General features: G+C 57.1%; 2 protein-coding genes across 8 annotated transcripts in view; both read left to right on the forward strand.

The window, feature by feature from the left end:
* The first annotated feature begins 27 nt into the window (after positions 1-27).
* Positions 28-20463, forward strand: ATP6V0A2 (ATPase H+ transporting V0 subunit a2). Of its 7 annotated transcripts, none has more exons than XR_002827094.1 (22): positions 28-144; positions 4528-4606; positions 4967-5064; positions 5558-5695; positions 6503-6591; positions 7682-7808; positions 8370-8452; positions 9069-9162; positions 9802-10014; positions 10926-11076; positions 11232-11368; positions 11913-12100; positions 12189-12279; positions 12892-13010; positions 13725-13935; positions 14758-14877; positions 15520-15639; positions 16087-16204; positions 16597-16768; positions 17395-17626; positions 18841-19326; positions 19676-20463. XR_002827094.1 is itself a non-coding variant. In XM_006106258.3 (20 exons), exons 1-20 carry the CDS (start codon positions 28-30, stop codon positions 17492-17494), a joined length of 2565 nt encoding a protein of 854 aa, XP_006106320.1. In that variant the 3' UTR covers positions 17495-18009. The 7 variants fall into 7 exon arrangements, 1 of the variants encoding a protein (XP_006106320.1); XR_002827095.1 differs by having other exon boundaries at positions 19768-20463; XR_001346130.2 differs by having other exon boundaries at positions 18972-20463.
* Positions 20464-21242: 779 nt separating this feature from the next.
* Positions 21243-22672, forward strand: part of DNAH10 (dynein axonemal heavy chain 10) — a 62940-nt gene continuing 61510 nt past the window's right edge. Inside the window, 1 exon segment of the mRNA XM_014448253.2 lies at positions 21243-21462. Coding sequence (XP_014303739.1) covers positions 21243-21462 — 220 coding nt within the window.

Below are 22672 nucleotides of genomic sequence, written 5' to 3' on the forward strand. Positions count from 1 at the left end.
CCGCCGGGCGCGGGTCGCCCGCCCGCCATGGGGTCTCTGTTCCGGAGCGAGCCCATGTGCCTGGCGCAGCTCTTCCTGCAGTCGGGCACGGCCTACGAGTGCCTGAGCGCCCTGGGCGAGAAGGGCCTGGTCCAGTTCCGAGACGTGAGTGTCGCCCGGGAGACTCGGGCCTCCCTTCCGCCCGCGCCGGGCCCGGGGCGCGCCGCTGCCCCCATTCCCCAGGCCGGGAAACTGAGGTCGGTCCCCGGCCGGAGCTGCGGCCCAGCTCAGGGTCCCGGCTGAGCGAGCAGCGCCCCGTGAGGTCCTCCTCGGCCTCGGGTCGTGCCATCCGACGCCCCTGTGCCGGGCACCGGGCCGGGCGGGGGAGCACATCCGACAAGGCCTCCCTCCCCGAGTCCCATGTGGCGGGGGACAGAGATCGGACACACCAATCCACACACAAGACAATGTTTGCTGAGAAGATAAAACGGGGTTGGTGTGAGGGTGGCTCGGCTGGCGGTGGTCCGGGTGGGCTTCTCGGAGGAGGTGGCGTTTGGGCCGCGACCTGACGGGAAGGACCGGGCCTGGGCAAGATCAGGGAACCGGGTGGCAGGTGAGCCCAGCGCCTGAACTGGCAGCCAGCCAGCGAGGTGCGGGCTCCACCAGGGGAGCGATTTGTGTCGGTTTTGTTCGCTGATGTGGGACGGTGCCATGGCCTGGCAGGGAGCGCCGTCAGTATTCGTTGAATGGACGCTGTCTCCCCAAGTGACAGTGAGCACTTGTTTGTGCATCTGTCTATCCGTTTGTCTCCGCCGCGGACCGTCAGCCCCCACGGTCAGGGCCTCTCCTCCCCGGTCCACTCCTGATTCCCCAAGACTGGGAACAGCCCCTGGTTTGTGGCACTAAAGGGCGTTTGTGGAGCGACCGGGCACGCCTGTATGGAATGTGTGCTCTGTTCCAGATGCCGGCTTGGGTGCTGGGACCGACTGGGTGGCCAGCCAGGAGGACAAGGTCCTTGTGTCGTGGCTCACAGCCTGGGAGGCGCCGGGCAAATACACCGATTACGGAGGGCGATGGGGAGAACAGGGTGTGGAAGGGAGGTTGGGAAGCAGGACCGAGATGTGCTGTTGGGACGGGAAGTCACGGACGTGGAGGTTTTATTTCCTGGGCCACAGCCTTCCTCCCCTGGTGGCTTCCTCTCGTCTTTCGGGGGCTCCTTCATTTCCGAAGGGAACACCCTACCGCGTGCTGATGCCGTTGGGGAGAAAACCCCGAGTGACGGGCAGGCCCGGCTCTCTTCCTGGTTCTGGGACCCACTTACCTGGTGGGTGCTAGGCTGACCCGGGCACACGCTCCCTCCTTCACAGCAGGTGGATGTGCTCCATCCTGTGAGTCCTCGGGCCGCGGGGCGTGTCAGGCTCCAATCTCAGAGGCTTGAACAAATGCCCCAGTCGTCGCCGCCAAGATTCGAGTTTCACCGAGTGTCATTACAGCCTGACACTCGGCGGGAGGAAGCGAAAGTGCGCTCATCCTCTCCCAGGAGGAAACCGGACCAAAAGGAGCTCTTCCCGGTGTGGGGCCAGGTTTTCCGAGCTGCGGGTGTGTGTGTGTGTCCGTCTCTGTCTGTCTGTCTGTGTGTCTGTGTCTCCGGTCGGCTGCCAGGCAGCATGGATGCCAGTGCAGGAACTTCCATCCCGGCTGACGGTCCCCTGCTCTGTTCTGGCCTTTCTTACTGACCTCGGCTTCACCAGATGGGACCCCTGATCTCTGACTTGGTCTCGGGCTTGGGTTGAACAATTTTCCCCTTTTCATTCAATAGCCCTTCTGAGGGGAAGAAGGCGGGGCCTGGGTTTCCGTGGCGACAGCAATGAGAAGGCCTGGATGAAAGCAAAGTTATTTAACCTGAGGGCTCAGCGACGGCTGGAGCCTGCCCTTTGTCACAGTCTCAGAACAGTTTTCACCTGTGGGCAGCCCCCGAGCTGCTGGGAGTGGAGTGGAGATTAGTAAAAAGAGCACCAGGCAGCCTCTGCCAGTTTTGTTTTTTAGGTTTTTATGGATTTTAGAGAGGAAGGGAGAGGGATAGAGAGAGAGAAGCACCGATGTTAGAATCACTGATCAACTGCCCTCCTGTATGTCTCCCGTTGGGGATGGAGCCGGAAAACTGGGCCTGTGCTCTGACCGGGAATCGAACCCTGACCTCCTGGTTCATAGGTCGACGCGCAACCCCTGAGCCCCACCGGCCGGGCCCTCTGCTGGTTTTCTGAGGTTAAATGTTAGTCTTCCAGTGAATCCACGTTTACAGGTTCCTCATATCACTGGCCTGGAATGAGGGTGATGTTGCCTCCCTAAAAAGAAAAGAGAAGTGAAACTTTGTAAAAGAAGCCACGTCACAGGAAACACACAGTGAATACCTGTGAGACGGTGATGGTGGGATGGCCAGCCCGATCCACGTGTCAGGGCCAGACGCCGGCCTCTTCCTGAGGGTCTGTCTGCAGAACCACGGGGTCCGATGAGGGTTATTGGGTTTGACGTGAGGAAGGAAAACCTGCAGCTGAGAAGCGGGTGGTTGGCAGAGGCTGGGGCGCCTGGCTCCCCTGTGACACTCAGTTCCGTCGGGAAGACCGTGTCTGAGTCCCCAGGAGCTGGAGGGCTACGTCAGGTCAGCGTGAGTCCAGGAAGGGGTGGGAGTTGACAGACAGGTGGCATGAGGAGTTGTCTTCCTTGTGGGTAATTCTTTAAAAAAATAACTCAACACGCTGAACAAGAACCGAACCTCGGGGTAGAGACTCTCGTGCTTGAGCAGTTCGTGCCGAGCTGCTGTCTGATTGTCTTCTTGAGTGTCCGCTAGACACAAGAATTCGTGCCCCAATGCCTTTCCCCATGAACGGAAACCGAACCTGACCTCCGAGTTCAGTGATGGCGAACCTATGACACGCGTGTCAGGGGTGACACGCGAACTCATTTTTTTGGTTGATTTTTCTTTGTTAAATGGCATTTAAATATATAAAATAAATATCAAAAATATAAGTCTCTGTTTTACTATGGTTGCAAATATCAAAAAATTTCTATATGTGACACGGCACCAGAGTTAAGTTAGGGTTTTTCAAAATGCTGACACACCGAGCTCAAAAGGTTCACCATCACTGTGACCTAGTTTGTAGGTCGGTGTTCAGCCACTGAGCCACACTGGCTGGGCTGTGATTTTTTTTTTAAATTTATCTTTATTGTTGAAAGTACTACAGATGTCCCCCTTTTCCTCCCATTGACCCCCTCCATGCCGCCCCCTTCCACACGCCCCTTCCCCCCCTCGCTCCTCCCAGGCCTTCTGGCCTCAACCCACAGGAACATGTGCTCTCCCCGTGCTGGGGCCAGAACCTGAAATCAGGGTGTCGGGGCTGTGCTCCCTGGGAGGGTTCCAGGGGAGGGTCCTTCCTGCCTCTTCAGCTTCTGGGGGTTCCTGGCCGCATCCCTTCAATCTTCAGGTGGCCCCTCCTCGGTCCTCCCGTGCGAGCGTGATCACTTGGCCCCACTCCCTCGTTCACGTGCCCACTTCCGGCTGTTCACGTGGCCCCACCCCCTTGAGACCTTGGCTGGTCTGTTTCCGGGTCCCTCCTCCCTGGTCGGCCCCTGCTCTCACACCCGTCCACAGTCCCTTTGCCAAAGTCCTTCCAGAAAATCGTGTGCGCGTCTCATCTCTTTCCTGCTGGGACTGTGATGCTGGGATTGAGGAGGAGACCGGAGAGCAGTGGCCCGGCCGGAGTCCGTGCGAGGGGTCCCCGGAAGGCGAGGACACTTAAAAATCATAACCACAGTATCATCATTTTACCCAAGCTCTTTAATAATTTCTTGCTATAATCCAATGCCGTAGTCACGTCAAACACCGTTTTATAAGTGCAGAAGTCACATGACTAAGTCATAACTTTGTACAACTTTATTGATGTGTGTATTGAAATCCACTCATTTCAAGCGCAGTCACTGACCTTTAGGAAGTGTGCCCAGCCCAGTTTCAGGCGTCCCACGCCGGGAGGGGAGCCCCTTCCCGCGGCCGCACTCAGCCCCGGCTGTCACTCGTCTGCCTCCCGCCCCGCGGGTTGCCCTCTGGACGTTTCATAGAAATGGGGTCGCACAGTGTGTGCCCTTTGTGTCCTGTCACCCCCAGCGTCCTCCGTGACGCTTCATGTGTCAGCAGCTTGTCCCTGCTCCCTGCCGAGTCCTCCACGGGTGGGCGGGCTCTAATTCCTTTCTTCAGTTTTCCGTGTGAATGCCGTCTCCATATCCCGGGTGGATGTCTTCTAGAGAAGTCTTTGTCCGGATCCACGGTTTGGGCTGAGGTTAACTTTCTCCGTGGGATGTTTCTGGGCCGAAGGGCATTTTTCAGGTGTTTCTGGTAACAGCTGCCAAGCGCTTTCCAGAACAGCTGTGGCCGCGCGCGCCCACTCAGCAGTCCACGGGGGCGCGCTGTTCCCCAAACCCTTGCAATGATATTTTAACGTCAAATTCATTGTTAAACTTTAGGTGTTGAAAGAACATTTTTGATTCTTTTCTCAGCTCAACCAGAATGTAAGTTCTTTCCAAAGAAAATTCGTTGGCGAGGTGAAGCGGTGTGAGGAGCTGGAGCGGATCCTGGGTGAGTTTATGAGAACAACCTTTCCCATAAGCACCCTGTTCCCTTCAGAACAGTCAGCAGCTAGAGGTGAGTAGGAAGAAGAGAAGAAAGCGCCTGTCTCCTCCCTGTCCAGGCAGCCCCTCATGGAGGTTCAGGTCACAGCCGCACTGGCTTCTTTTCATCTGTAGCCTCAGGGCTACACCCATCAACTGATGGGTCACCCTGTCGCCCCACCTGCTGCTCTTCAGGCAGCGCCACAGCGGGTGGCCTCTGAGTCCGTGGGAACCAGACGTGGATGGTCAGACACGCAGGGAAGTGGGGATGTGAAGTGTTGCCACCTGCGCGGTGTGGGGCCTCACTCGCTCCTGTTGGCTTCCGCAGCGTACCTGGTGCAGGAGATTCACAGAGCTGACATCCCGCTCCCCGAGGGCGAGACCAGCCCCCCTGCCCCGCCTCTGAAGCAGGTCCTGGAAATGCAGGTAACGCGCCGCCCTCAGGGCTGTACCTCCTCGCTGTCTGCTGCCTGGTCGCCTGCCCGTCCTCTCAGAGCCAGAGGGCGCTCACCCCAGATAGGCGACCTGGGTGGTGTGGCTCAGCAGGCGGCATCATCCCCTGACCTGGCTAGACTCTGGCTTTTTATTTATTTATTTTAAAAAAAATATATTTTGTTGATTTTTTACAGAGAGGAAGGGAGAGGGATAGAGAGTTAGAAACATTGATGAGAGAGAAACATTGATCAGCTGCCTCCTGCACACTCCTTACTGGAGATGTGCCCGCAACCAAGGTACATGCCCTTGACCGGAATCGAACCTGGGACCCTTGAATCCGTAGGCTGACGCTCTATCCACTGAGCCAAACCGGTTAGGGCTAGACTCTGGCTTTTTAAAAGCTCCACTGGTGGGTGTCATAGAAGGAGCTGGGGCGCCACCGGGGCGCCGAGGCGGGTGCTGAGCAGCTGCGGTTCCGTTGCAGGAGCAGCTGCAGAAGCTGGAGGTGGAGCTGAGGGAAGTCACGAGGAACAAGGAGAAGCTGAGGAAGAACTTGCTGGAGCTGATCGAGTACACGCACATGCTGCGGGTGACCAAGACCTTCGTGCGGCGGAACGTGGAGGTGCCGTGGCCTGGCGCGCCGGGAAGCCTGTGTCTGTGAACGTCTCGGGCCGTCGGGTCTCGGTGGGGTTGGCAGTTCCTGCCAGTTCCTGCCGACGACGTGTGGCTTTTGCCAGGAGATGTGTGATCTCAGCCTTATTTTTCAGTTGGAGGATCCCACACGAGAAAAAGCATTAAGCCTTTTCCTGTGTTGGTTGGTTTTAGCAATAACAGTAGCTCCTACTTGTTTTTGTTGTTTGTTTTGAATTTATCTTTATTGTTGAAAGTATTACAGATGCCCCCTCTCTCCCTCACTGACTCTCCATCCCCCCTGCCCCCCGCCTTCACGACCCTCCTGTCCGTGTCCGTAGGTTATGCAGCAACACCTCCTGTCTGTGCAGTGCTTAGGTTTGCAGTTGAAAAAAATCTTATGATCATGAGAAAGAATTGGACAGGACTTTCAAGTCTAAAATCTCAGCTTTATTTCCGAATTGCTAAGATGAGAACGAGAGCGCAGGAGCCTGCGGTTGCCCTATTGCAGCTGCGTGTTCAAGAGAAGCCCGCCTCCCCCGCCCTCCTCCTTCCCAACCACTTTCGCTCAGAACCTAGGGCACCTGGGACAGGAAGGGCACAGCTTACGCTCCGCTCTCCTGTGACTGTGGCCGAGGGGCGGGCAGTGAGTGCTTTCTTGGTGAGAGCGGTTTCCTGTCTGAGTTCCCCGGGGCCGTGGCACCAGATCCACGTGGCAGGGACGCGCCCTAAACTGCTGCTGGGAACGAGACGCAAGGAGTCGCTTCTCACGAGACGCACGTGGTCTCCTCTCTCGTAGTTTGAGCCCACGTATGAAGAATTCCCCGCCTTGGACAGCGACTCCTTGCTGGACTACAGCTCTATGCAGAGGCTGGGAGCGAAACTGGGGTAGGTAGTCGGGGGGGTTGGGCCTCTCGGCCCCCTGTCGGGGAGGACGAGCTCCGTGGAGTGACGGACGGACGGGCACGCTCCATAGCCCGTGATTGAGTGACAGAGAGTGAGCGCTGCTTCAGGAAACACGGAGCTCCCGTGTGTGCGCGTCGAGTCGGCAGCTGTGCTGTGTTTCTAGCTGAGCCACGGGCCCAGGGAGCTGGGAAGAGGGGGCGTTTATGCCGCGTTGCTCCGCGAGCCTAAGGCAGTTGGGCCTGGGAGCGCCCAGCCCGGCCCGCGTGGGGCACGGGGCTGAAGGGGCTGGTGATGTATCAGCCCTGTGCTCAGGGCCCTTCCTGCTGCCCGTTCTTGCCGTTCACCTGAACCGGCGGGACCTTGTCTCCTCCTAGTTTCTTCTGCGGAGCGCACGGCCCTCTGTTCATTCACCACCTGGGGGAGCTCGGTGTTGAGTCTGAGGACGGACCCCCCAGAGTTTATTCACCTGTCAGGTCCCGGAGCCCCGCTGCCAGCCTGAGTCACTTCACGCTCCCTCCTCAGCTGGGTTTCTTGTTGGGTTTTCTGTGTGTTTCACTGTGAGCTTAGGCCTCGCCCAGTGGGTTCTCGCCGGTGGCTGTGAACTCTTGGGGAAGGCGTTCCCCTTCCACCGAAACTGGGACGTAGCCCGGCACCTGTGGGCTCCTTTGCAGATTGCCCATCCCCCATTCACTGAGGGGGGCCCTTTGGGGGACCCAACTTGAGAGAGGAGATTTGGGGGTGATCTTTTCCTCACGTGATGGAGACGCAGGGCCCATCCCCTTCTCCCACGCGAGCACCTCTCCCACGCGAGCACCGAGACTCCAGGCCTTAGGATGCTGGTTGGGGGCGGTGGGGGTGGGGGGCGAGGCCCTGTGCCTTCTGTTCCCGGATGTCCTGAGTCTGGGCTCGGCTCACCCTGGAAAGGATGCTTCAGGGCCTTCTCACCGGCGTGTTAGGGTCCGGCAGTCGGAGGCCCCCTTCCCCGGGGCCAGAATGGCGTGCTCGTCGCCCGGGTGCTGTGCTGGGTGAGAGCCGCAGCCCTCCGCTGACCGGCGGTCTGCATTCCTCCTAGCTTCGTGTCCGGCCTCATCCACCAGGGGAAGGTGGAGGCGTTTGAGAGGATGCTGTGGAGGGTCTGCAAAGGGTACACCATCGTGACCTACGCAGAGCTGGACGAGTCCCTCGAGGACCCGGAAACGGTGAGTGGGCGGCACGGTCGTCTTCGGCCAGCGACAGGCCCGCAGCGGCTGGGCACAGCGCAGGAGGACCCCGGGGGCTGCTCCCCGCCCCTCCTCCTCCGAGATTCCAGGGCCTCCTCCCACGGCCACAGCACGGCTGACCCAGGTGGACACTGCCCCCTCCAGGCCTCGGAGCCCGTGAGGTTTTCTCTGAGAGGTGTGTCCCGCGTCAGCACTGCGCTCGGGCCATTTCAGCAGCGAAGCCACCACCCGAGAGCATAGACCGTGCCTGGAATAGGCCAAGCCAAGGGCGCTCGCTTGCAGTTTGAGGTGGAGCGAGGCAGAGGGGATGTGCACGCGGGGAACTAAGGTTTTAGTCGCTCTACTTGCCCGAAAATGACCAAAAATATGCCCCGGCCTTGGTTTGGGGTCGGGAATGCTTTTCGAGGTGAACTTGCCGTGTGGCCTCCCAGGAAGGAGGTCGGCGCGTGTGTTGGGGGAATGAGTGACAGGACGGACAGAGGCCGAGCCGCCAGAGGGGTTCCCGCTGCAGCCCCGGAAGTAAGGGTGCCTTCCCCGCAGGGAGAAGTCATCAAGTGGCACGTGTTCCTCATCTCCTTCTGGGGCGAGCAGATCGGCCACAAGGTGAAGAAGATCTGTGACTGGTGAGAGCAGCCTCCCCTCCTTCCCCACACACAGGCACGGCAGCGGGTGCGAAGGCTGCTGGGCGTTGTCATGCGACGTCTTTGCTTAAATGCTACATTTTTAAACATTTAATTGGTTAGGTAACTCTTGCCAGGGCAATTCTTAAAATAACTTAAAAGTAGAGACCATGTTAGTGCCATTCCCAGATTTGTGTGTGTTTTAGAAATCAAGGCTTAAAAGATCAATTGGCCCGGCCGGCGGGGCTCAGTGGTTGAGCGTTGACCTAGGAACCAGGAGGTCATGTTTGATTCCCCGTCAGGGCACAGGCCCGGGTTGTGGGCTCATCCCCAGTGTGAGGTGTGCAGGAGGCAGCCGGTCCATGCTTCTCTCTCATCATTGATGTTTCTATCTCTCCTCCCTTCCTCTCTTTCTAAGATCATTTGAAAAAACATTGAAAGTCATTTAAAAACATTTTTTAAAAAGATCAATTGGAAAAGGAATCAAGTTGAAGTATTTTGAGCCGCACATGGACTTGCCTGTGTTCGGTGGAGCCCTGGGCAGTTTCTCCCTCTGAGGTTCGCTCCAGCGTTCCTCTAGCCCCTCCTGACCCTGACGGCGGGGAATTCTGTCTTGCAGTTACCACTGCCACATCTACCCGTACCCCAGCACCGCCGAGGAGCGCCGTGAGATCCAGGAGGGGCTGAGCACCCGCATCCAGGACCTGTACACGGTGAGTGGCCTGGCCCGGCCACCCGCCGAGGCTGGGACACGCTCAGACCCGGCCGCTCTCCTGTCCGGTTGGATGGGGCACGTGGCGGTGTCCAGGGGGCCGGAAGGCCGCCTCTCCCGTCGTGGCGTGTTGTCTTACAGCCTCTGGGACCTCGCTAGTGTCGGCTTTGCATGGGAGGTCGCCGTGCCGTGTCGGCGCAGTCTTCATCACGCCCGCTCCGAGTTTGGCTCTCGTGTCCCGTTTCTGCTCAGGGCAGGGAGGGCTCTCGGGCTGTGATCCACTGAGGCGCCAGGGGCTTCCGGGCGGGGCGGGATGGGGGATGCGTGAGAACCCGGGGTCCCTGCACAGGGCAGGCCTGGTGCCGCCCCAGTGGCTGTGACCTCAGACTCTGTCCTCTGGCTCCTCTTCGGGAGAGGCAGCTCCAGGGGCATCGGAAGGGCTGAGCTCAGGTCTCCACCGGCCTCATGGGGTCCTGGGGTCCCGGAGGAGGAAGAGGAGGAGGAGAAGGGGGAAGAGGAGGAGGCAGAGTGAAGGCTCGCTCACCTGTCTCCAGGCAGCAGGTGCCGGGCATTCAGCCTCCCTCCGTGGGACTCGGGCAGAGCTCAGAGCTGCCCACCCACAGCCGCGCTCCTCCCCCAGGTGCTGCACAAAACCGAGGACTACCTCAGGCAGGTGCTGTGCAAGGCGGCCGAGTCGGTGTACAGCCGCGCCGTCCAGGTGAAGAAGATGAAAGCCATCTACCACATGCTCAACATGTGCAGCCTCGACGTGACCAACAAGTGCCTCATCGCCGAGGTCTGGTGCCCCGAGGCCGACCTGCAGGGCCTGCGCCGTGCGCTGGAGGACGGCTCGGTAAGGCGCCCGACGGCTGGGAGCCCGCGGGAGCTCGGCTACCACTGCTCCTCCGCCTCCGCGGCCGGGAGGCAGGCTGGGAGTCCAGGGGCGGGTCCCACACGGTGTTCTGTGGTCTCGGGGCCCTGGCTCTGTTATGAGCATGTTGGTGGGTCTCAGTTTTGCTGTCAGTCGCACTGCCTGCCCTTGAGGGGACTCGGGGGTTCACGCTCTGCCATGGCGGCAGCTCTCCCAGGACCCAGCCCTGTGTCTCGGGAAATAGAGTTCGGCTGGAAACCTGCCCTTCTGGTCCCAACCCGAGCTCTGGATTGTGAAGGCCTCCCCCCATCCGTCAGTGGGTGTGTTTCAGGAGGTGACGCTGCAGGCGGGGCTACCGGTGGCCGCTGGCCAGTGACGCGGGATTTCAGTTTATTAGCTGGTGGAGCTGCCTCTGAAGGCCTCCTGAATATTATATTAGTTTTAATTTTTATCTTTTTAAAATCTTTATTGTTGGAAGTGTCACATATGCCCCTTTTCCCCATTGACCCCTCCAGCCCGGCCCTGCCCGCCCCAGGCCTCCACCGCCTTATTGCCTGTGTCCGTGGTGATGCGTTTATGCAGAAGGGCCTTTGGTTGATCTGCCTCTTGAACATTTTTAAAAGATAAAAGACTGAATTCCAGTTTTCCTGGTGATCCTGGGGCTCCTAGTATCTCTCTGCCTGAGGAGTCCCTCCAGCTCCTCCCACCCACTTGGCCCGGCTGGCAGGACCCCGTACCTGTTCCTGCTTCTGCTATCCTTGAACCTGTCCTTAAACCTGGCGGTGCGATGAATACTTTCCCCCTGGAGCCCACAGAGCCTCGCTGGCAGGAAGCAGTGTGTTGAAAAGGCTCTTGGACAGTCTTTTTTATTTTTATTCTTTTTCATGTGAAAGAGAGAGAGCGGTGCTACCATCACCTCGTTTATGAACACGATCCCGACGACAGAAACGCCCCCCACCCTGATCCGCACCAACAAGTTCACCGAGGGCTTTCAGAACATCGTGGACGCCTACGGCGTGGGCAGCTACCGGGAGGTGAACCCAGGTGGGGCCCTGCGTGTGCACGTCTGACTGGGGCCCGCGCGTGGGATGCAGGCCCTGCCACTGCGCTGTCCTGCGTGGCTTCCCGCCCGCCCTCCCTGGGGCCTGCGCTGCCGGCTGGATGCGCCCGGCCCTGAGCCAGCTCTCCTGCCCCTGCAGCTCTCTTCAGCATCATCACTTTCCCCTTCCTGTTCGCCGTGATGTTCGGGGACTTCGGACACGGCTTCGTGATGTTCTTGTTTGCCCTCCTGATGGTGTTAAATGAAAACCACCCCAGGCTGAGTCAGTCTCAGGAGGTAAGAAGCCGCCGCCGCCGCCGCACCGCCCTCTGGTTGGGCAGCCGGAGTCGTGGTTCTCTTCCTGGGACCAACACAGCCGTTTCCTGAGTGCTGGTCGGGGCTTGGCAGTAACCGTACGGCCTGGCTGAGACCTGATGTGGGGTCGCCTCTGTGACAGGAACCTCTGTGACAGCGTCTTGGTTGTGGTTTTGTTTTGTTTTTTAATTTTTTCCCCTTATTGGTTTTTAGAAAGAGAGGGGGAGAGAGAGAGTAACATCAGTGATGAGAGAGACTCACTGATCGGCTGCTTCCTGTACACCCTACACTGGGGATCAAGCCCACAACCCGGGCATGTGCCCTGATTGGGAATGGAACTGTGACCTCCTGGGTCATAGGTCGATGCTCAACCACTGAGCCACACTGTCTGGGCTGCAGTGCCTTGTCTCTGAGAGCCCTGAGGGCAGTGGTTGAGAAGGGGCCTGGACCAGCCTTGGTCACGTGACCCATCTCCCGCTCCTGCCGCACGCACCCCTGTGCTCACCGCACGCTGCTCTCCACACAGATCATGGGCATGTTCTTCAACGGCCGGTACATCCTCCTGCTGATGGGGCTGTTCTCGGTGTACACGGGCCTCATCTACAACGACTGCTTCTCCAAGTCCGTCAACCTCTTTGGCTCCGGCTGGAACGTGTCTGCCATGTACAGCGCCAGCCACGCCCCGGCGGAGCGCGGGAAAATGGCCCTTTGGAAGTAAGTGCCCGGGCAGCCAGGCGACGGGTGGGGCAGGGAGAGCGTCCTCCCCAGACCCCCTCTCCCCTCACCCCTCGCTCTGTTGCAGTGACAGCGTGGTCCGGCGCAGCCGCGTCCTGCAGCTGGACCCGAGCGTGCCCGGGGTGTTCCAGGGCCCGTACCCGCTGGGCATCGATCCTGTGAGTGCACCCCCTCTGCCCCACTCCCTCCTTCCCCCGCCCCCGCTCCTCCGCACGGCGGCCGGCACCGTGGCTTCTCAGACTAGTCACAGGCTCATGGGCTTTGTTTTGTTTACAGTTTCCAATCTGTCGCTTTGCAGTAGGTTCAGGTGTGCACATAGGGTTAGTCATGTTACAGGACGGTGCCCTGACATTCCCAGCACCCACCTGCCTGCACGTGCTTTAATAAAAAATTTTTGTTGTTGTTAATCTGCAATATTTGTATGTGAAGGTAACACACAGCCCTGCCTGTCCCTGCCCAAGGTCAGGGCCCCGCCAGCGCCCTCCCGCTCTCCCCAGAGGGGACGGGGCGCTCCTTCCGCTGAGCCCGAGGGTCCCTTCCTCTCCTTTCACTTCCTGGGCGCTGTCCCCAGACGCACAGGCTCGCTGGCATTCTTGGGCCTTTATGTTCAGACTGTGTGTCACTCAGGGCCCTGGGCTGAGGGGACAGCGTCTCAGGTGGAGCTTCAGGCAGAAAGGGGACGCTGCTTCCCCTTCAGATGGAGGTCTCCACTGTCCCCCCGGCAGAGGGAGGGCGCTAACGACTTCTCTTTTGGTTTGTTTTGTCTTTAGATTTGGAATTTGGCCACAAATCGCCTCACTTTCCTGAACTCTTTCAAAATGAAAATGTCTGTGATTTTAGGAATTATCCACATGACTTTTGGAGTCGTTCTGGGAATATTTAACCACTTGTAAGTAGAGATTTTTCAAAAGCCGTATTTCTAAGCCAAGTTGGGTATTTCTTACTTTGCCTCTTGATGGTAGACGATGGGTAAGAGGCAGCCGATGTGGTGGCCGAGTGTGTGAGTCATTGTCTCGATGATACGGTTTTTGACAGTTTCATTAGCTCGTTCGCTCAGCAGATGTTTATGGAGCACGGAGTTGTGCCAGGCAGTGTTTTTGGCTCTAGGGAATGAGCAGGGAGGAGGCCGGGAAGCAAGGCAATTATATATTCATCTCTAGGATTGATTTTTCTCATTCTTTTTTTTTATGAATTAGAAAACTTTTAAAAATTATTATTTTTTAGTCCTCACTGGAGGATATCTTTATTGATGAGAGAGAGAAGCATCGATTGGTGGCCTCATGTACCTGCCCCACCAGGGATTGAACCCGCAACCTGGGTATGCGCCCTGACCGGCATCGAACCTGCAGGCTTTTTGGTGTGCGGGCGATGCTCCAACCCACCAGCCGGGCGAGACAGCCTTTTGTTGTTACGAGCTGGTGTCTAGGAGTGAGAGGGTGTGTCTTCCCCGACTGGGTCTGTGGGGGCGCGCATCGTGTTGCGTCCACACGGTTCTCTCCCTGGAGCCCTAGTCAGCGTGTCGGGCGGGAGCCGTGCTAAGAAGCTTCGTCACAGGAGTGACTGCCTCAGCGCGGCCCTGCCCGGGCCGACCGCCCTCCTCCAGGCATTTCAGGAAGAAGTTCAACATCTACCTGGTGTCGGTCCCCGAGCTGCTGTTCCTGCTCTGCATGTTTGGGTACCTCATCTTCATGATCATCTACAAGTGGCTGGTCTACTCGGCGGAGACCTCCAGGGTGGCCCCCAGCATTCTCATCGAGTTCATCAACATGTTCCTGTTCCCGACCACGGCCACCAGCGGCCTGTACGCGGGCCAGGTGAGTCCCCTCTGTCCCGGCGCCGTCAGCGCGTTGCCGGGGCTGTCCCCGGCCTGCGGGCACAGGGGCTGCGTCTCCGTGTGTTACCACAGGAGGATGTGGCCTGCTGGACATGGCGCTGGGGGCACTGGACAGGCCGTACCATCCAGACTCCCTGCCACAGCCTGGCCAGCATGGCTCAGTGGTTGAGCATTGACCTATGAACCAGGAGGTCACGGTTCGATTCCCGGTCAGGGCACAGGCCCGGGTTGTGGGCTTGATCCCCAGCAGGGGGCGTGCAGGAGGCAGCCGATCCATGATTCTCTCTCGTCATTGGTGTTTCTCTCTCCCTCTCCTTTCCTCTCTGACATCCATAAAAACATATTAAAAACAAGCCCCCTGCTGCTCAGTAGCTGTCAGAACTGGTGGGAAGTAAATGTACGGCTGGGGGTTCCGAGGGCTGCCCAGTCCCCCCACTTTCCCAGTTTCTTTAAAATCCCTCTCTGACAAGGCAGGTCGTCCGAGAATGGGCACCTGGGCCGCAGCCGCATGGCCTCTCCAATGACCAGGTGTCTGAGTGATGGCCCTTCGGCAGCGGCTGCCCGCCCGCCCTGCCTGTCCCCAGCCCCCCGCCGCCTCCAAGTGGAGTCTGAACCCGACAGCTTTCGCCGCCTTGTAGCCCTCGTCATCGTCGTCGTTGGTGCTGGAATCGCTCTGGGCCCAGGAGGCGGCCCTGGGCGTGCACTTGCTCTGAGCTCCTTGCTTACGAATGAAGGGATGTCGGGCTTGGTTTCTGCTAATTTAAGGAACGTGCCGATGACCCCCTCCCCCCTCCGCCCGCAGGAGCACGTGCAGCGGCTGCTGCTGGCCGTCACCGCGATGGCCGTGCCCGTGCTCTTCCTGGGGAAGCCGCTCTTCCTGCTGTGGCTGCACAACGGGCGCAGCTGCTTCGGGGTCAGCAGGGTGAGTGCGGCCTTCGGAGCTCTGACCGCCCCCGCTCCTCGGTCCCCGGCAGACCCTACCCCGCCCGCCTGCCCTGGGAGCCCATGACTCTGATCCCCCGGACCTGGTGGGAGTGACTGCTCACATGTGCTCCTCCCCTCGGGGTCCAGGCCTCCTCGGGAGCCGTGCAGCGCCTCCTCCCGCAGGGCTGCTGCTTCGCTGGGGGCGGCCCCCGACCAGCACGCGCTCCTGTGATTTTTTTATAATCGCTGTCCTAACGGGTACAGAGCCCTCATTTTATCCTAAAGGGTGTTTGTGTTCCTGAGAGTCTAAAACTCGTGAGGAGGAGCCGGGGGCTCTGACCTTGGCCTTGTCACAGCTTTGCTTTGAAAGGCGCTGACTGTACTCCCTGTCCGCTGACCGTGCTCCCTGTCCGCTGACCGTGCTCCCTGTTCGCTGACCGTGCTCCCTGTTCGCTGACCGTGCTCCCTGTCCGCTGACCGTGCTCCCTGTCCACTGACTGTGCTCCCTGTTCCCTGACCGTGCTCCCTGTTCGCTGACCGTGCTCCCTGTTCCCTGACCGTGCTCCCTGTTCTCTGACCGTGCTCCCTGTCCGCTGACCGTGCTCCCTGTTCGCTGACCGTGCTCCCTGTTTGTCGCTAGAGTGGGTACACACTGGTCAGGAAGGACAGCGAGGAGGAGGTGTCTCTGATGGGCAGCCAGGACATAGAGGAGGGGAGCACCCCGCTGGAGGACGGCTGCAGGGAGGTGACCTGTGAAGAGGTAAAGCTTTCAGTTCCTCATGGTGAAATAGACGCACATGCCCGGCCGGTGTGGCTCAGTGGTGGGGCGTTGGCCTAGGAACCAGGAGGTCACGGTTCAATTCTTGTCAGGGCACAGGCCCGGGTTGTGGGCTCCATCCCCAGTGCAGGGTGTGCAGGAGGCGGCTGATCCATGATTCTCTCTCATCACTGATGTTTCCATCTCTCTCCTCTCCCTTCCTCTCTGAAATCAATAAAGAATAGACTCATCACTAAGCTTTCATGTAGTGATGGTCTTGGTGAGAAGGATGATAATCCGTCTCCAGGTGAGACACCGAGGGGGGTGGGGAGGGCTGCGAGCAGAGCTGTGAGTCGCCGCCCCGCACCCTGGCGTCCTCGCGCCGGGCCGCAGCCAGCTCTCACGGTCGCCCTGGCGCCGACGCTAACCATGCTGCGTGGTCTCCTGCAGTTTAACTTTGGAGAAATATTGATGACCCAAGTGATCCACTCCATCGAGTACTGCCTGGGCTGCATCTCCAACACCGCGTCCTACCTGCGGCTCTGGGCCCTCAGCCTGGCGCACGCACGTAAGTGTCCCCCCACCCCCTTACCCTCCCCCAGCACCCGACCAACTCACAGGAGGCTTTAAATTGTGGGGGAAGCACAGCCCCGTCTCTCAGCTCTGGGGTGAAGTTGGCCCGGGGCTGCTGGGAGAAATGCGCGCTCACGGGCCAGGGCTGTGTTGGGACAGAGCCGACTGGCCCCAGTTGGCTCGCCCTCTCCCGGGAGGCAGGCGGCCGTGTCCTGACCGGCCCTGCCTTCCTCGGTGCTCGAGATGGTCGGGGAGCTGGTTTATGGTTCCGTGAGAAGCAGGTGACGTGTCCTAGTAGAGGAGGGGTGTTGTTCATGGGTAGCAGTGGGAATGGTCAGGAGGAAGCCGGGGCAGCCAGCCCTGAAGGTGACTCACTTCCGTGAACAGAGCTGTCCGACGTCCTGTGGGCCATGCTGATGCGCGTGGGCCTCCGCGTGGACAAGACCTACGGGGTCCTGCTGCTGCTCCCGGTGATGGCGCTCTTCGCCGTGCTGACCATCTTCATCCTGCTGGTCATGGAGGGGCTGTCTGCGTTCCTCCACGCCATTCGCCTCCATTGGTGAGCCGGCAGCTCAACTATTCCTTACGAAAAGTGGAACCCCTCCCCCAGATGTGTGTATATAGCCCCCCAAAAATCCAGAGCTTAATTTAGCTGTGTCTTCCCTTCCTCACACTGGGGGCTGTGTTCAGATCCTCCGAGGTAGAATTCTATTTTGTTTCTGAGCTGCTATCCCTGACAAGCGAGAGCAAGTTCACGCTTGCCCAGTCATTGTGTGCATTTCCGGCTCTCAGTTCACCGTGGGCCTTTCTTTATCTTGTAAAAGGCTTCATACCTATTTCTCAGTGTTTCACAGTGTATATCAGATTGCTTGTCTGTGTGCCCAGCTACCATGGTGGGGAGAGAGGTCCTGGGTGCAGGTGTGTGTGTGTGTGTGTGTGCGCGCGCGCACACACGTGTGTGCAGTGCATGAGGCGGTGCGAAGTGTTTCTAACACGTCATGCCTACACAGGGCGAGCACGCGTGCTCATTTTGTCTAAGTACAAATAGTTCTGCAAGAGCACTATGGGATGAAGCAACTGCAGCCCAGGAATTTTTTGTTCTTAATTTATAAAAGTTGTTTTATGAAATGTGGGGAATGTTACTCGCAACCTTTCATTAACACATGGAATTTTTTTTTATTTTAGGGTGGAATTTCAGAACAAATTCTATGTTGGTGCAGGCACCAAATTTGTTCCGTTCTCATTCAGACGACTTTCATGGAAGTTCAGCGACGACAGGGCGTGACTGCAGTGCTGCAGCCGTCGGGCTTTCCCGTTGACGGAGGAATATCATGTTGTAGAAATTCACTTGTGTCCGATTTACGATCAGAAAAATTCTGTCTTCATTGATTGCCTTAGGATCTAGCCAAATAATTCTGTAAGATATACCTCTTCCTCACGTTAAATATTTTGTAAAGATGATCAATTTAGATACATAAGTTTATTCCCGTTTTTCTGATGAGCAAATATAAGTTAATGCCAAAAGTTACGTTAAACTTATTTTTTAAAATACAGGCTTGGGGGAGAGAAGCCCGCTTTGAGTGACTAATCGGAAACAGTCTTAGGTACTTAATTCCTTTTCACCTTATTAAAAAAACAACAACAAAAAACAAAGAGTTATTCTGTCACCCGAAGTCAGAGAATATTTTCCAACAGCTGAATAAGTATAGTTTTTTAAAAAGTTTAATGACAGATCATCAAAAGACACATTTAATATTCTGCTTGACCAGAAGTTTGGGAACGTTTTTTATTGTGTACTCCTGGGATTACGAGTAGGAGGTGGTTTCTACAGTTTTGTCTTAATTGGGGAATGTGGAACAAAACCTACAACAGATGTTTATTCCCCTTGTATATTTTTTTAAAGACCTCTCGCCCCGTTCTCCTTACGTCACTCCGGTTACGGTCGCTGTATGTTTGGGAAGAAACGGTGTGCTGAGCCTTGCGACGCCGTGTGACTGTGGAAGATGCAGTAGCGACATGCCCTGGACTCAGGGGACCCGCTTGGCTGGCGTTACTGAGCCGGCAGGGGTCTATCCTGAGCGGAGGAAAGGGAGAAAGTAGTCTTTTGTACACTTTTATAACGAAACGTAAATTAAGATGTTTTACCACGAGGAGGTTGAACCTACCCTGAGAACAGTACATTGACCGTTTTTTAACTTTGAGGCTGATTCTAAATGAAGGTCCGACGGAGGCACTTAGAGTTCATGCACACGTCGCACACTCCTTAGCTCAGTTGGAAGCTGATTCTCGGCCACTGAGTTGGAGTCTCTCGTTTAAATGCCTCTGTTCACTTGACGTTTAGCTCTGAGTGAATGGGAATCGGTCCTGTTGGACATGTTGATCTGTTCTGTCTCCTGTGAATTATGCTCATCCTTCCTCCTCTACTGTAATGGTTTGTGGGTAATTTAATTTTTTCAGGACGAGCCCGGCAGTATGTTCACTTGTCACATTTTCTGTAACACACGCCAAAGGCTGTCTGTCGCCATCCTCCCCGCCCTGGCTCGGGGGTGGAGGAGCGTGAACTGCACAGCCAGGCATAACTGACTCTAACATCAAACCTTTTTAAGAAATAGACATTTTTATTGATTTCAGAGAGGAAGAGAGAGACATCAGTTATGAGAGAGACTCATGGATGGGCCTCCTGCACGCCCCCTACTGGGGATCGAGCCCACAACCCGGCATGTGCCCTGACCGGGAATGAACTGTGACCTCCTGGTTCATAGGTCGACGCTCAACCCCTGAGCCACACCGGCCGGGCTCACATCAGACCTTTTCATTGTGTGACGATTCCACGCTGCTCTCCATGGTGTCACCCAGAGCCGGTTGAAATTGCAGCGTTTGTCCCTCATGTTCAATGTCGGCCGTTAGTGACGCTGAGGAACCTGGACAACGATTCTGCCGCCAGCTTTCCCACTTCCCCTCACAGGTTGTCCGTTTTCATTACTCGACTCCAGGGGCGAGTCACAAAGTGGGAGCTAACTCATCCCGAGGAAACCCAGCATTCGCCCGTTAGTGAACGAGAGACAGCACTTGCTGGAACCCTCCCTGCCTGCTGCTCACTGTCCCGGGGCCACTTCGGTAATTCTAACGAACACCTATCGGTATGGGGCCAGGAGTGCGTCATGTCTCCACGGAAACTTATGTAGAATGTAATTCTAAAAAAGCAAATGAATGGTCCTAACAGAACGCTCTAGAGACAGTGTGATGGTGTCCCTTCAGCACTAATGGGAATTTTATTTCCTAACGAAGCTGTTGGTCCCAGCGTCGTGTCACCAGAGCAGTTGTTTTGCTTTGTTTTTAAGCTATTTGGTGGGACTGTTGTGTGTACAGTGTTGAAGGCAAGACTTTATTCTCTTGATAGCAAATACCAAGAGGAAAAGTGGCCAGTGGTCCGGGCGATGTTCTAAATATGATTCTTTTTCTAAAGATCCGTGTCATGATGGCCAGGTTTTCCAGGTTTCGTTCTGTGTGTTCACGGAGTCCTAAAACATAAAACCAAGGATTTCTTCCGTCATCTAGAATCTGAGTTCATCCCTGAAGGTGGAGAGCATCCTTGTGGTGACGTAATCATGGTCCGCTCGGAAGCCCTACGTTGTTCTGACGGGGTCACGGGGAGCCCCGGACTTTCCGTTCATCGTGGACGTGACTTTGCAAAGACTCGCCTCGCCGAATGCCCCGCTTCCTCCTTTCCGCACGGGTATTTTGTAACAGCCTCCGGCTCTCCGTTTCTACCTGCAGCAGTTTGGGGAGGCCTAGCACGTCTGGAGCACAGGCAGCTCTTATGGACGTTTTAGGTCCGTGTGGTTTGGAAAACAAAAACGAAAAGTAACTTCCACCGCTGCTCTGCAGTCTGCATTTCTCGACTGAAATGTTGAAGCCAGGTTTGCTGGCACGCCACCTGGTCTCTCCAGCAAGATGACTGAGGCATCGCAATTCCAGGCCAGGACACAGGGCGGTCCCAGGGACGGTCCGGCAGCTGGCACCGAGCTGAGCTTTGGGTGAGGATTGTAAGGAGCCCTTAGAACTCGCCACTCACTTCCTAGTGGGAAACCCGACCAGGGCGAGGTGCCGAGGTCGGCCTGGAAGTGAGGGGCTCCAGGCTGAGCAGACACTGGTGGACAAGCCCTGGCGCCCGGATGCACTAGGACACGTGCATCTTCCTCTCAGTATTGAACTTTTTACTAATGAAAATAAATCTATATTTTTAAACCGTGAGCGTTCGTTCTGCTTTCTTCTTCCCTGGCTGACTAGAAAGCCAAAACAGCCGCCCCTTTGTGATCATAACCTCTCTTCCCCCCCAACTAGTCCCTTCAAGCTCTCCCTGCAAAGGTATTTGCTCCTCCACCTGTGACCCATAGGCCCTGGAGCAGGGGTGGGCAAACTTTTTGACTCGAGGGCCACAATGGGTTCTTAAACTGGACCGGAGGGCCGGAACAAAAGCATGGATGGAGTGTATGTGTGAACTAATATAAATTCAAAGTAAACATCATTACATAAAAGGGTACGGTCTTTTTTTTTTTAGTCGGAGGAGGCCTTCCTGGCCTCCAAGTTCGCCTCTGCTCCTCGAGATACTGGGAACTTGTCGCCTCTCTTGCCTCCGTTTCCTTACAAAAGCGGGCAGGTCGCCAGCCCAGGGAATCCCAGGACAAGGCTCTTGGCGCCCCCGAGGTCCGCAGTGGGCTGCCCTTGGGCCCCACGCCGGTGCGTGCTGCCCCCCAGCTGGGCTCGGAGGAAGGGTGGACCCACGTCTCGGGAGGAGCCCCTCACCCCTCAGCGCGGAGGCTGGGGGCACCCAGGCTTCTCTGGAGGGCTCGGATCCACCCTCTCCCGCGTCTGGGTCCGCGCCTCTGCCAGCGCGGGGACCGGTGCGGGGCGCGACCCTGGACTGAGGCCGGGTCCACGTGGTGGCGGCCGTTGCCGGAGCGGCCGTTGCCAGGGGCGCCGTTGCCAAGGACGCCTGCCTGCCTGCCGGCCACTGGGCTCCCTTCGCGGCTATGGACGACCTGCGGGTGCAGTGGATACGCGACCGCGTGTACACGGCCTTGGGCCTCACAGACCCCCAGCTCTTCGAGGAGCTGCTGGTCCGCGACGATGGCGAGGCCGAGGACCTCATCCTGCACTTCCTCAACCACACCAGCGAGGAGGAGGGCGCCGCCACGCTCTTTTTCTACCGGAAGGTGCTGCCCGAGGAGGTGGAGGTGGAGGTGGACGCCGGTGAGCCCGCCGCTCCCTCCCCCGGGCGGCTGCCCACCCAACCCAGACCTCCGCCTCCCTCGGGTGCCGGCCTTAGATGGTTGTGGTCCCCCACCCAGTGCGGGGACTGTTGGGGTCCCGGGGGGAGCGGGGGAGCTGCCCCTGCTCGCACAGCCCGCTGGGAAAGGAGCCCTTGAGTGCATAGTCGCGGCAAACGTTGATTCAGTGCTTCCTCCGCACCGGGTTCGGTTCCACGGTTTATAACAGCTCATTCATGCTGTGAGGAGGGAGTATTGTTAACCCATTTTACAGATGAGCAAGCTGCGGCACAGAGAGGCCTAAATGACGCACCACGTAGGTCATCCAGGCAGTCAAGATTCAAGAATAGGAGCCACTGCTCAGTGACAGGCCAGAGACATGCACGGGTGCTGGGGCGACACTTCCTCCTTCCTCTCCCTGATCCTGGCAGGTGTGCCCTGGGCGGAAGAGCGGTCCTTGCTATCTTCCGAGGTTCCTGACATGCAATTGGAAAGTAATGTGCAGCCCTAACCGTTTGGCTCAGTGGATAGAGCATCAGCCTGCAGACTCAAAGGTCCCAGGTTCGATTCCGGTCAAGGGCATGTACCTTGGTTGCGGGCACATCCCCAGCAGGGAGTATGCAGGAGGCAGCGGATCGATGTTTCTAACTCTATCCCTCTCTCTTCCTCTCTGTAAAAAAATCAATAAAATATATTTTAAAAAAAGAAAGTAATGTGCAAACGAGGTTTTAAAAAGGGCAGCCGATTTTATTTATTTATATTTAAAAAAATACTTTTATTGATTTCAGAGAGGAAGAGGGAGTTAGAAACATCAGTGATGAGAGAGAACAATGGACCGGCTGCCTCCTACACGCCCCACACTGGGGATCAAGCCCACAACCCAGGCCTGTGCCCTGACCTCGAATAGAACCGTGACCTCCCGGTTCATAGGTTGAAGCTCAACCACTGAGCCATGCCGCGCAGGCAATACACTTATTTTGCGTTGTAGAAAAAGCTAAAACCACAACATAACCACCATAACAAATTGCTAGCGGCACCCAGAGAGAGGAATCTATTCTTCCAGCCTTTCTTTACTTTCTCCCAGGGAGACCTTTGGACTTGGATGTTACGTTGTAGCAGGACCTTGACTTTAGATTCTCATTATCACCAAGTGAAAATATGGACACAAAGATACACGAACAGGATCGACTGTT

Source organism: Myotis lucifugus, unplaced genomic scaffold, assembly GCF_000147115.1.
Source record: "Myotis lucifugus unplaced genomic scaffold, Myoluc2.0 scaffold_790, whole genome shotgun sequence".
NCBI classification, from domain to species: domain Eukaryota; kingdom Metazoa; phylum Chordata; class Mammalia; order Chiroptera; family Vespertilionidae; genus Myotis; species Myotis lucifugus.